The sequence below is a fragment of the Mustela erminea genome, chromosome 12 (genome assembly GCF_009829155.1).
Source record: "Mustela erminea isolate mMusErm1 chromosome 12, mMusErm1.Pri, whole genome shotgun sequence".
NCBI lineage: Eukaryota > Metazoa > Chordata > Mammalia > Carnivora > Mustelidae > Mustela > Mustela erminea.
In genome coordinates this window covers 62906505-62921390 of record NC_045625.1, presented here as the reverse complement: position 1 = coordinate 62921390, position 14886 = coordinate 62906505, and the positions used below count along the sequence as shown (strand labels likewise).

Here is a 14886-nt window from a genome sequence, read left to right as displayed (position 1 = left end):
AACCCCTAGATTTGACATAAAAGTCAACTGCCTTGGGGTATGTGGGTGGCTCAGTTGGTTGTATCTGCCTTTGGTTTAGGTCATGATCCCAGGACTCTGGGATCGAGCCCACAGCTGGTTCCCTGTTTAATGGGGAGCCTGCTTTTCCCTCTCCCTCTACCTCTCTATCCCTCTACCCCTCACCCTTGTTCGTGTGCACTCTCTCAAAATCAAAATCTCAGCAAGTGTCTTTGAGACAGACAAGATTTTTTTTTTTTTTAAAGATTTTATTTATCTAGAGACAGACAAGATTTTTAAAACTTTCTATAAAGAAGCGAAGGACCTAGACTATCCAAAACAATTTTAAAAAAGAAGAAAGTTGAAAGACTTATATTATCTGACTTCAAGAGTTACTGTAAAGAGACACTCATTAGGATAGTCTGGTATTAGCAAATGGATTACACTGATCATCAGAGGTGAACAGAGAATAGAAAGAGACCCTACATGCATTGTGGATTGGTTTCCCACAGAGATGCCAACACTATTCAATGGACGAAGTATATTTTTGTCAACAAATGGTGCTGACAGGTAGGTAGGCAAAGGTAGAGAGCACAAGTAGGACCAGTATATGTCCCTAAATTCCCAATATTTAGAGTTCACTGTCTAAATAAAATATTTAGAATCTCAGACCCTGAAATTCCGGGTTTCAGACTGGGCCAAGTAGAACATATTTTGTCCTTTTCTGATTAGCAGCCTTTAGGCTAAAGTAAAATTTAAAAGCTGATTGAAAAAAGGGATTACTGATATAATAGATAAAGACTTTGAAACTAACAGAATGCTATGAACAAGCTCATGAAAATACATTAAAAATGTAAATAAAATGAACGATTTTCTATGAGAATGTAGTACCAAAAATTGTATTAAGAAAAAACACAGGGGTGCTTGGGTGGCTCAGTCAGTTAAGCATCCGACTCCTGATTTCAGCTTTGGTTATGACCTCAGTGTCATGGGATCGAGCCCTGTGTTGGGCTCTGTGCTGAGCAAGTACTCCTCTTGAGATTCTTTCTCTCCCTCTCTTTGTGCCCCTCCCCCAAGTTTTCTCTCTCTCTCAAATAAATAAATCTGAAAATAAAAGGAAAAAATACAAATGCCATATAGACTTATGCCTGATAAGTCAACACCAGAGAGTCTTTATGCTAAAGTCTTCTAAAGGTCTAAATCTATATGTACAAATTTCACAAAAACCCTCATGTAGTACAACTTTCTCATCTAAATTGCTAGAAAAGAAAAGGAGCAGAAAAGTTCTCCATTTACTTTCATAAGACTATGACCATGATACCATAATTGGACAGAAAAACAAAAAACTATAGTCTAATCCAACTTGTGGATACAGAAACATAAACCCTGAATACAGTATTAGCAAAAGGCCCGAGGAAAATATGTAAGAAGAAACTTACCACACTTTTAGCAACTAAGCTCCATACAGGAATTTAAGTTAATATAGAAAATATGTTATACTGTTTACAGTACTCACAGATGAAAGGAAATAAGCTTTAGTTTTATTCCAATCCATACAGAAGAGACAATAGATAATTCAATGCATATTCATGACTAACATGAAATCTTAGCAACCTGGTACATGGATGGAACGTAACCCTACTCTAACAAAGGTTACCTACCAAAAGCTGAAAGAAAACATCACAGCTGATAGTCAAACAGCGTATATTTTGGTTCAAGACATATTTCTAGATCTCCTTTTTCATTTAATACATGGATCTGTCTAAACCTCAAAAATCCATTACAATACTAAGTAGGGAATAAATGAAAAGCTCACCTGAGGTGTGTTCATTTTCTGTGGATCTTGGGAGAGTGTAGAGAACTGTGGTTCAGCTGAGGGGACAGAAAGAAGATAGAGGTCACGAGATCTAGCCTGTTTTACACCGCCCCACATCTCAGCAGTTGGAGGATCATCCTCCCCATAGGCCTGGGACCCTCTGGACCTTGAAAAGGAATGAGAAAGATCATGTACCACTTGTCTTTGTGTGACTCTGAAATTACTGTGGGCTTAATTCTGCAATTTTTTACTGAGCGAACATAAAATTTGCTTGATTGATTTAATAATAATGCATGTTTCCTCGTGACTAACACAAAGCAACAGATTAGTTGAATCAGCGTACGTCAAAGGATGAGACAACATAATTGGGACCTAAGAACTCATTTTAGGGGCAAAAACCAAGAGTCCTGGAATTCATTATAATATCAGACTTAAAGGACAGCCTGAAAATACTGAACAGGCTAGGAACCTCTTTCTGACCGAAGGGACCTGAAGAGACACTAAAAATACCAGAATATATCTGACATATGATCAAAGTTCATCTACATTCACCTTCCCTTATATCCTTGGGGATTTGGGGACAGGCCACTTTGCTTAGTGCTATGAACGCTGCGATGCTGGTTTCAGGCAGGTTTGATATTTAGACAATGCTTAAGACTGGAAGTAAAGCACACCTGCCCTTGAATCCAAACTCCCTCACTGCTAGCTTGTGACCTGGGCACATCGTTTCACCAAGCTAAGCCTGGGTTGCTTTCTAATTTTTGTCCGTTTGTTTATTTTAAGTAGTTGTGAGGTTATGATAAACCGTCCAATGAAAACAACAGTGTCTTCTAACTGTGAAAGCAGTTGTCATTTACGCAGTGCGTAGTGCCCGGTACTTGTCTAAATACTTTAAAAGTGATGACTTAGATCCAAGTTTCAAAACAACTCCCTAGATCAGTCGTATTAATACAATTTTGAGATGAGAAACCCGAATCTTACCCAGGTTCCTTCTATCGCCTCTGCTGGAAATTTACCCGGGCCTTTTTGGCTCCCGTGCTCCGGCTCTCACCGCACTCAGGGTCACCATCAGCGTTACAGACGCACTTTGCCTCGCACCGACACTAAGTCGGGCTGCAGGCGTGCCCAACCACACTGTCCCTACACATCCAGGACCGTACGGAGCCCCTACTCAAGACTGGGCTCAGACCCACTTGCGCGACCGGAGCCGGAGGGCCGGGGATCTCCCCCTACATCCCCCAACACTCCCACCGGCCTAATGTTGACAGAGGGCTGGTCGAGGCGTCTACCAGGGGTATCCCAAAGACTTCTTGCTCCTAGACACAAGGGCGCCCCTCCCATAGAGAGCTCCCTGCACTCTCACCGCATGCTCTCATCCTTTACTTTCCGAGTAGACCCGGGGGTTCTCTCAAACCGCTTTCCTGCAGTCCAAGATTAGACGAATGAGGAGGCGGAGCTACGGCTGCCCTTGCGCAGAAGGAGCCCCGAATTCCCTTCCCAGAGTGCCATGCGGGGAAGCTAAGAAGTCAGGACTACATTTCCCATAGACCTCCGCGGCCACTGTTAAAGTCACTCTTTTTTGGCATTTCCTCTTTTTAGAAAATTGGAGACTGCTGTTCTTAAAATTCTCTCGCTCAGGTTCTGTCAGAGCCCGAAGAGATTAAGGGTGAAATGTGAATTCTACCAAATGTAAAGGGTGCTCCTCTACTGAATCCCTATTGAAATAACATTTCCCCCCTCAGGTTATTTGGAGGCAATGAAAAAACTTGAATATGGTTCGGATATTGAAAATATTAAAATTACGGTTACTTAGGTGAAGTGTGAAAAAAAACCCCTCGAAGTTATGTAGGAAAAATGATTTTGTTAAAAAAAAAAAGGCATGACGACGAGGTGTTTAGGATTGAAATGATAACGCTGTAAAATTATAATCTTTACAGTTTTTCAACCCCTTTACAGCCACCGGACCTGTGAGCTCTGACTTGGTGCCCTTGGAGCCCAGTGTGGAGCTTCTACTGGGGGTCAAGACAGATGCTGCAGGTGTAGATGTATGTAGGATGTATGATGAATTCTCTCTTTCAACAAATTTTTTGTTATCTCGGACTTCCATGTTCATAACAAGTTTGCTGGTTTTTTGCTGACATAATTCTTTGTCATTCCTTAAGGAATTACAAATAAAAGCACAAAAATGTTGTTCAAACTATATTAAATCATTAATGATTGACTTTAACATAAAGATTAGTAATGGAGGGAAAGTAGTCACTACATATGTTCATTTAATAAACATTTATTGAAAACCTGTGGTGCAAGAGACATTCTAGATGGTGGGATAGCAACCTCAGATAAAAGATTAAATTCCCTATCCCCATGGACTTTATGATCTAAGTTGTTTTGGGGACCTAATAGTCAGGGTCCCCTTAAGAAACAGATGTCTGTTGTCGACAAACAGTAGGATCTTGAGGACAGTCTAATAAACAGGGCTCTAAAAACATGGGTAGGATTGGTAAATCATCCTGTAACTAGTGATGATAAGGAGGCATTATGGCCACAGGGCTCACAGTGAATATAGGTAATGTTACCAGAACCTGGAAGTAGAAAGGTTATCCTTATGAGAGCAGTGGCTTTAGGAAAGCATCATTATGGCCATTGATTACATGGCTCAGCATGAAGAACCAAAGGAACAAATACCCAAACATCACTTATACTCTTTCTGCTCATGGCCTATTTTCAGTTAAGCATTTATAAACCTCATTCAATACCTATTCTTGGAATTCCTTCCACATGTATCTCCTCTAGACTTTTTTGTCATCAAATTTCCAGTCTTATTCTTGTCTAGCCCCCTATTACTCAACAACTCATTGAGCTACTGGACATCCATCAATATAAAACTCAAGACATGTCTCTTCTTCACAAAGTGAACAAGTAAATAAAACTCTTCAAACCTCTGCCTACTGGGAAGATTTCTTTTCTACACATTTCAGAACCAGCCCTAAGTGAGACTGCAAGCAGTCATAGCTTCCCATGATGACACTATGCACTGTAGATTTGAGTTGAAGGAGATTTGACTGGCCTCCTTGGGGACTTTTGGAGAATGATTAATTATATAACTAAGTTGTGAGGACTTTTGTCAAAGGGACCCAGTCTGCCCTTCAGTCAAAGCCTTCTATCTTTAAAGTAGGATATATCAATGACTAGAAAGAGGATCTGAAGCCCTGATATAATGGTTTTTGTTAATTTTCTGCCCATGAGACCCAAAATTTCATATATAGATATGTATCTTAAGAATTATTCTAAGTGGGTGTTCATCTACTTCATTTCGATGGACTTCACTATCAAAGAGCTACCAGTGCACATCCCTTCAGGTCACTAAAAAAGATAACTGCATATGAGAATGACTTAGAAGAGTTTTAAAAAAATATTTGTCAGGATCCCATTAAAAAAACACAGGCATATCTCGAATATATAGTGGGTTGGGTTTAAGGTTACCACAATAAAGTGAATATTGCAATAAAGTGAACAAAATGAAATTTTTTGGTTTCCCAAGGTATGTAATAGTTAAGTTATGCTTATACTATACTGTTGTTTACTAAGTATGCAATAGCATCATGTCTTAAAAACAATGTACATAGGTTAATTAAAAATATTTTATTGATAAAAGATTTGTCCTCTGAGCTTTCAGCAACTCATAATCACTGATCACAGATCACTATAGCAAATACAATAATAAAGTTTGAAATATTGTGAGAATTACCAAAATGTGACCCAGAAACATGAAGTGAGCAGGTGATGTTGGAAAAATTTTGTTAATAGACTTGCTTGACTGTGCTTTGCAGCTATTGCACTTTTTACAACTCGAAACCTTCAATTTGTAAACTGATTTACAAATTAAAACTTTCAGTTTGTAAAAAAGAAAAAGACACCACAATATCTGCAAAGCAAAATAAAATGAAATTACAATACAATGAGTTGTCTCTATATATTTCATTGGTGTGAAATGCATCTTGGGCTGCTCCTGATTCCACAGTGAGTATACTTGTGTTGGTAAATTTGGCCCTGTCCAAACAGAATTCATCCTTCTTGGCCTAATATTCTAAGGCTCCACCTACATATATGCTATCTAGTTTCTGCTTGTACTATTGAGCGAGATCTTGAGTTCGTGTGTGTGTGTGTGTGTGTGTGTGTGTGTGTGTTTTAATTTCTGGATTAGCCCTTGTGATTTCCCTTCTGAGCATAGCTGGTTCTTTATTCTCATAATGGACCTCAAGCAACTGTCAGAAATAAGATAAGCAGGACTTCTTTTTCTCAGCTTCTCACAAACAGTGTTTTTTAGTACACCTTAAAAGTCTTGGGGCACCTGGGTGGCTCAGTGGGTTAAGCCTCTCTCAGGGTCCTGGGATTGAGTCCCGTATTGGGCTCTTTGCTTGGCAGGGAGCCTGCTTCCTCCTCTCTCTCTCTGCCTGCCTCTCTGCCTGCTTGTGATGTCTATATGTTAAATAAATAAATAAAATCTTAAAAAACAAAAAAGTCTTACAGTTGCAGAGTGTGCCAAGTGCAATGAAGCCTGAAGTAAGCCTCAGGTTTCAAAGACCTGAGTATACCTTTGTAAGCCTCAAAGACCTAGTATACCTTTAATGCCTAGTTGCACACCAAAGGCAAAGTGCACAGAAGAGAGAATAGCTATTCTGACTAACTGCTAGTAGATATTTGACCATATCCTTTTATTTGATAATAATTTTGGGCTTCTTGGATGCTTGGTAAATCCACCTAAGTGAAGGAATATAATTTCCTCACCTTGGTCTTGACCTCACCCAAAGTCTATTCTAGCAGGAACTGGGCGAGAAGGTGTACTTACTTCACATCCATCCTCATATGGGTAGTGATAATTTTAAAAAGATTTTGGACTGCACTGTCTCTCTTGAAGGTATTCTTGTATTCAGACCTTATCTGAATGAGTACTTGACATAAATTCCATGAATTGAGTGCCCTAGTAGATCATTTTTTAAACTGTTCAGACACCTCTGTCTGGGAATTCTCTCTCTGGATTTCATAACCATACATTTGTTTTGTCTTCTCTAGAGTTTCATGCAAAAGGAATCACATAGTGATACTGTTCTGTGGTGGCTTCTTAAAAATTCAGGGTAATAATTTAGAACTTCATCTTCCAGTTGAATTCTAGCAATGCAGAAAGAGAGACACACAGGGAGAAACAACTGATAATCAGATCAAGGGGTACCCAAGGTGCCCAAAGTTTCAGGCTCTATCAGAATCCAAGGACATGTACTCATTCCAATTTTCTGGTTCCTAGACTTTCCCAATAAATGTCTCACATTTCATCTGTATATACTTCCTCAAATTGTGGGTCCAATAGTTATCATAATTATTTGAAGAAATCATGGCCCCAAGTTAAAAAAAGTTAATTTACACATCTAAGAAGCTTAATGAACCACAAATAGGATAAATTTAGAGATTTATACTTAGACACATCATAGTCAAAGTATTAAAAGCCCCACACAAAGAGAAAAAACAAAAGAAAAACAGTTTTTAAAAGATTTTATTTATTTATTTGAAAGAAAGAGAGAGAGCATGAGCAGGGCAAGGGGCAGAGGGAGAGGGAGAAACATGCTCCCCACTGAGTGGGGAGCCAGATATGGGGCTCAATCCCAGGAGCCTGAAATCATGACCTGAGCCAAAAGCAGATGCTTAACTGACTGAGCAAACCAGGCACTTGAGAAAAAACAATTTAATGTGTTAAAGAGAGCATAAATATAAATAATATCTAACTTCCCATCAGAGAGAATAGACTCTAGAAGGCAGTGAAATAATATATTCAAAATACTGAAAGAAAAAACTGCTAATGAAGAATTTTTTATGTGGTGAAACTATCTACCAGTTATAAAGGTAAAATCAGGACACTCCAAAATTTAAAAAGATTGAGAGGACCCCTTGATATCAGAACTGCATTATTGCAAATATTAAAGAAAATTCTTTGGATTCTGGGAGGGAATGGCACCAGATGGTAACCCAAATTAACTGGAAGAAATACAGAGTGTAGATGTAATAAATACCCATGTTAAAAATAAAAGAATCTAGATATATTTTCATGTTTCTTCTGTTAAACTATTTTTAAAAACATAACTTTGTGTAAATAGATAATTATAACACTGTAACATTGGTTTTGTAAGATATAGATATAATATATATGAAAATAATAGCACAAGAGGGGGAAATAATAGAGTTATGTTAAACATTTTATAGTTCATGGCAATCAAGTTAATGTTAATTTGAAATAAATTGTGATGAGTTAAGTAGACTTTCTAGAGCAGACACCCCAAAAATAGTTTACACATATAGTAAAAAGTAGTCAGAAGAGGAATTAAAATGACATACTAAAAGATTTGTTTAACACAAAAGTTAATAAAAGAGGAACAGAGGAACAAAGAAGGCTAAAGACAGAAAACAAATAGCAAAATGACAACTGTAACTTTTAACCTGTTAATAACTGCACTGAATATGCATGGTAAAGAAAACCCAATTAGAAAGCAGAGAATGAAAAAATATTTAATAAAGCAAGATCCAAATATAACACTCTATCGCCCTCGCCCCGCAAGGACGACAAGAACCCTGGTTCGGATGCATCTTCTCTTTCTTTATTTCTGCAAGTCTACACACTTATATACGCTTACATGACCAATCAGTGAGCAGGGTACAGGAGGGAGCAAATCAGGCTGTGCACCTAAACGAACAACTACGCTAGCAACCAATGTTGTTTACTTCCTCTTTGGGCGTTCCGCTTAGTCTCACGAGGCAATCCTAACCTGGCAACTAGCCAGGCGCCATCTTTTAATGGCGGAGGCCGCCCTGGCCAGGGGCCTGCCTCCGACATCTCCCCCTTTTTTCTTTTATGGCAGGGATCGTGCCTGTCTTAGGTTGTCAGTGGCGGGGAGATATCAATGATCTGCGTCCTGTCCTAGGTTGGTATATTTCCCCCACCAATCTTACCCATCATTGACTACCGATCCAGCATACTTAGCCACACTTGGGGGGATGTTTCAGCCTCGATGGCTAACAAGGCCTGCACCATGGCTTGCTGTTACCTATGTTGCTGTCGCCTCCAAATTTGCAGTTTCCTTACTAGCAGAATCAAGCCCACTACGAGGATTATCATCAGACCAATTACGCTAGCCCATTGTTTCGTAAAGGTTAACACATCTTGCAATGTTTTGATTATCTCTGGGAGGGTTGCAAGCTCAACTCTGGTGTTATTTATCCTTGTTATGCCTAGTAGCAGGTGCTGAGTATAGTTTTGGAATTCTGCGGACTAATTCCCCCGCAAGTATTGGGAGAGCTGTCGGGAGACATTCTGTAAGTCATATTAGTATAGGTTATGGGAGTTACACACATTGCCGGGAAGGGTACTATACATCCCAGTCCCAATAGGGCCCCCCATATGTCCACTTGTTCTTGAACCAAATCCACTCCCTGGTTGACTATCAGGATTTCTGCTTGCAGATGTGCATTGATCTGAGTCTATGTTTGAAGGGCAGCCGCCGTTCCTTCTGCAAGGGTGTTCACAGCTTCCGCAGTGGGTATAGTTGCAGCAAGTGAGACTGCTGCTGCCATGGCAGCTGCTGTAGATATAGCCAATGCTGTCACAATGGCGGCTGTGATACCAAAATCTCTCTTCTTTCTGGATAGCACCACCGGTAACTTGTCCTCTGGAATGGAAACTGGGATAGGAACATGGGTAGGGATACGCATAATCACAGCCAGCTTGAAGGCCGTAACATTCCAGCACTGGGAAAGAGCAATTCTTAGTGCAATTCAACGTATCATTTAGCTCGCTAGCATTTGTTATGAGGGAAAGGAACGGTGGCAAGACCCATATGAGAGTGGGCTAATAAGTAATATTATTGGGACAAGACACATTAACTGTTGTCTCAAAGGTACTAGAGTCATTTTGTTTATAAGAACAGTTGAGGAATTTGCCACCATTTAACATGGACACTGCTGAGATATCAGTACATGCTCCTAGCAAGTTACAGACCTGCCATGCATCAAAGGGAGAGGAGGGAATATGAGAGAAGAGTTAGTCACTGGTAAAGGATATAGCCATGCTTTAACCACTGCTCACAGCTTTCTGGCTTGAGTCTGCCGCAGGAGGTGTAGCATCCCCAGTTATCATCAGCATCTCCAGCATCATGACTGGTGTTTGGAGGCAAGGCTGCACACACCAGCCGCTCTGGGATCCAAACTGGAGCCTCCTTTTCCTGTGGAAAAACACATACAGACCCCCTACTCCATACTAACACTGGATCTGGTCCATTCCGCTTTCCTGGGTGGATGTCCATCCAAAGTACTAAAGGCTTAAGGGAAGCAGCAGCATCACTTGCCTGTCTGTCTGCAGCTGATTTACCCGTTTTGTCCAACGTTAAAAAATTCAAAATAAAGAGAATGGTGTTGAGCTTATCTTTAGGGGACCTGAAGGTGTCCCCTATTCCCCCTTTTTGTTTATAAAGCGCATTTTTTATTGTAAGATGCGCACGCTCCACAACACCCTGTCCTTGTGGGTTATAGGGTATTCCATGTTATCAAGTGAATGTCAAGTTGTTGTAGGAAGGCTTTAAAGGGTTGTGAGGTGTAGCCTGGACCATTATCTGTCTTTAATTGGTGTGGCTTTCCCCATGCCGCGAAAGCCTGTAGGCAATGGGCGATAACATCTCTGGATTTTTCCCCCGTATGCACTGAGGCGAAAATTATTCCAGAGCAGGTATCTACAGAGACATGAACATATCTTAACTTTCCAAATTCTGAAACATGTGTGACATCCATATGCCATATATGATTAGGTAACAAACCCTTAGGATTAACCCCCAAGGATGGTGCAGGTAGTAAGATCACGCAATTTCTGCAGGAGACTACTATGTCCCGTGCCTGTGCTTTTGTTATGTTAAATTTGAGGCGAAGAGTTAAAGCATCCTGTTTCTTCAATTCCTCCCCTAAGTGGTCCCATTGAGGTATGTTTAGCAAGCCTTCATCTAGGAACCATGGAGCCGCCTTTTCCACTGTATTCAAAAAGGCCCGAACAGATTTTGCTTTTAGTGGAGTCCCATTGGCTTTCAGCAGGTCTTCTAAAGACCCTTCCAACCGCACTTTAGATACTTCAGATCCCATTATGAACACACAGACAACAGACGCGGACGTTAAAGACTCGCCGCTAAATTCCGGCTCTAAGGCCGCGCTGCTTCTTATTGCGGACTTGCTAAATCCCGGCTCTAAGGCCGCCCCGCTTCTTATTGCGGACTTGTACAAGATTCCCACCACTTTGATCGTGGTCCCTTCCCCGCTTACCTGCGGTTTCGATAAGAAAATCCTGGCTCTATGGCTGTCCCGCTTCTTATTGCGGTCTTGTACAAGTTTCCCACCACCTTTGTCGTGGTTTTACCCGGCTTACCTGCGGACTTCTCCCTTGCAAGATTTTTCTATTTTTGCTCCCCGCTTTACCACGGAATTCCCACTTTTGAACGTGGCTAATGTCCCCGCTTACCTGCGGACTTTTACTCCCCGCTTTCCTGCGGATTACCTTGCAAGATTCTTTTATTTAGTTCCCAGTGCCGGTGCCATTTATCGCCCTTGCCCCGCAAGGACGACAAGAACCCTGGTTCGGATGCATCTTCTCTTTCTTTATTTCCGCAAGTCTACACACTTATATACGCTTACATGACCAATCAGTGAGCAGGGTACAGGAGGGAGCAAATCAGGCTGTGCACCTAAACGAACAACTACGCTAGCAACCAATGCTGTTTACTTCCTCTTTGGGCGTTCCGCTTAGTCTCACGAGGCCATCCTAACCTGGCAACTAGCCAGGCGCCATCTTTTAATGGTGGAGGCCACCCTGGCCAGGGGCCTGCCTCCGACAACACTCTACACACAACACACCTTAGACTCAAAGACAAATAGGTTGAAATCACAAGAATGCAAAAGAGGAGAGGAGGGAGGATGCCAGAAGAGTATGAGAACCTCATTTCAGCTGGTCTCTTGAATTCAGCTAGATATCTACCAAATCATCTTGAACACCTGCGAATTCAAACCTAGATCTAAAAAAAGAATTGCTGCAATTCTACAAATTGCAAAGCAACCACTTTCTGCAAGTTGCATGGAAAGCCTTCAGGGAACAAGAACCACATTGAACAATCCAAAGTGTCTTACACTGAGCCCAGCCCCCTGGCAACTGGTGATGCATCTCCCCCTAGCCAGACAACTGAGAATCAGTACAACAGGCCCTTCCCCCAGAAGAACGGCAAGAATATCAGTCTAATACAAAATTTATGGATCACACTGAACTGAAAAACTCCTATACCAAGGGGAAAATAGTATATGGAATTTGGTCAATATTTTTTCTCATGATTCTTTAGTCTTTCAGGTTAAAGTTTTCTTTTTTTTTCTTTTCAACTAGTTCCTTATTTTATCAACTCCTTTTAAAGTCTTTTTAAAATTTTCATTTTTACATTTATATTTTATAGATATATTCTTCATTTTTAGCTTCCTTTCACTGTATTCAAGTTTATTTTGTAAATCTATAAGGTTTTCATTCTTTACAATTTTGGGACTTAGTGTCCTCTAACAAACAGATCAAAATACACCCAGGGCCAAGTCGATCACCCTGTTTTGTCCACCTAGAAGATTAAATTCTCTCTCCCCCTATTTATTTCCTTTTCTTTTTTGGTTTCTGATCTCTTCAGATTATTCTAGTGTGTATTTCATTGGGGTCATGGTTGATTTTTTAAAAAGATTTTTATTATTTATTTGAGAGAGAGAGACAATGAGAGAGAGCAATAGAGCAGAGAAGGTCAGAGGGAGAAGAAGACTCCCATGGAGTTGGGAGCCCAATGTAGGACTTGATCTCAGGACTCTCAGATCATGACCTGAGCTGAATGCAGTTGCTTAACCAACTGAGACACCCAGGGACCCTGTCATGGTTGATATTTTTGATTTTGTTCTTTCATTCATTTATTCTTCTCTGGACAAAATTACTAGAAGGGAAAATTCACAACAAAAGAAAGAACCATAGGTAATACTTTCTGCCATAGATTTAAACAATATGCATGTAAGTAAAATGTTAAACCTAGAATTCAGAATGATAACTATAAAGTTACTAGCTGGGATTGAAAAAAGCATAAAATACATTGGGAATGCCTTAGTGCAGGGATGAAATCTAATCAGGCCAAAATTAAAAATGCTCTGAGATACAGTCTAAATTGGATGCTTTAGCAGGTAGGGTAAATGAGGAAGAAAAGAGTAAATTACACAAAAGACAAGTTAATAGAAAGGAAGGAAGCTGAGGAAAGGAGAGAAAAACAACTAATGTACCATGAAGGGAGGATTCAAGAAATCGGCAATGTCATAAAGTGAAACAATATTAGAATAATTGGGGCCCCAGAGGGAGAAAAAAGAGAGAGGGACAGAAGTATAACTGAGCAAATCATAGCTGAGAACTTCTCTAATCTGGGGAAGGACATGGCATTTAAGCCATGGGCATAAGCCTGGGCATTTAAGCCCAAAAGGCCCAGAAATTTCCCTTCAGAAATCAATAAAAATAGATCAACATCTGACATATAATTGTGAAACTTGCGAATTTCAGAGATAAAGAGAAAAATCCTGAAAGAGGCCCTTAACCTACAAGAGTAGGAACAATAGGGTGGCAGCAGACCTATCCACAGAGACCTGGCAAGCCAGAAGGGCTGGCATAATATATTCAGGGTACTAAGTGAGAAAAACATGCAGCCAAGAATACTTTGTCCAGCAGGACTGTCATTCAGAATAGAAGGAGAGATAGAGAGCTTCCAAGACAGTGAAAGGATAAAAGAATTTGTGATCACTAAACCAGCCTTGCAAGAAATATTAAGGGGGAAATTGTAAGTGAAGAGAGACTCTAAGAGTAACAGACCAGAAAAACACAGAGACAATATACAGAAACAGGGACTGTACAGGCAGTACAATGGCACTAAATTGATATCTTTCAATAGTTCCTCTGAATGTAAATAGTTTAAATGCTCCAGTCAAAAGACACAGAGTATCAGACTGGATAAAAAAGCAATACCCATTCATATGCAGTGTACAAGAGACTCATTTTGAACTTAAAGACACCTCCAGACTGAAAGTGAGGTGGCAGAGAACAATTTATCATGCTAATGGATCTCAAAAGAAAGCTGGGGTAACAATTCCCATATCAGACAAATTAGATTTTAAACCAAAGACTATAGTAAGAGATGTAGAGGAATACTATATCATACTTAAAGGGTCTTTCCAACAAGAAACTCTAACACTGTAAATATCTATGCCCCCAACATGGGAGCAGTCAATTATATAAACCAGTTAACCAAATAAAGAAAAATATTGATAACAACACAGTAATAGTAGGAGACTTCAACACTCCACTCACAGCAATGGACAGATCATCTAAGCAGAAGATCAACAAAGAAACAAGAGCTTTGAATGACACATTGGACCAGATGGACTTCGTAGATATATACAGAGCATTCCATCCTAAAACAACAAAATACTCATTCTTCTCAAATTCACATGAAACTTTCTCCAGAATAGATCATATACTGGATCAAAAATCAGGTCTCAATTGATACCAAAATATTGAGATTATTCCCCACATATTTCCATACCACAATGTTTGGAAACTGCAACTCAATAACAAGAAGACATTTGGAAGGAAATCAAACACTTGGAGGTTAAAGAGCATGCTGCTGAAGAATGATTGGGTCAACCAGGAAATTTAAAAAAAATAACTTAATTCATGCAAACAAATGAAAATGAAAACAACTTGGTTCAAAACATATGGGATACTGCAAGTGAAGTACATAGCCATCCAAGCCTCTCTCAAAAAAAAAAAAAAAAAAAAAGAAAAGAAAAGAAAATCCCAAATGCACAAGCAAACCCTACACCTAAAAGACCTGGAGAAAGAATAGCAAATACAGCCTAAACCAAGCAGGAGAAAAGGAATAATAAATATTAGAGCAGAAATCAATGAAACAGAAACCAGAAAAACAGTAGAACAGATAAACAAA

At 39.9% G+C, this 14886-nt stretch overlaps 1 protein-coding gene across 1 annotated transcript in view; it reads right to left on the bottom strand.

Moving 5' to 3' along the window:
* The window catches only part of LOC116569989, a 90285-nt gene extending 87010 nt beyond the window's left edge, over positions 1-3275 (bottom strand). Inside the window, 2 exon segments of the mRNA XM_032306498.1 lie at positions 1814-1869; positions 3177-3275. Coding sequence (XP_032162389.1) covers positions 1814-1869; positions 3177-3189 — 69 coding nt within the window. The 5' untranslated portion in view covers positions 3190-3275.
* Between the last annotated feature and the right edge of the window lie 11611 nt (positions 3276-14886).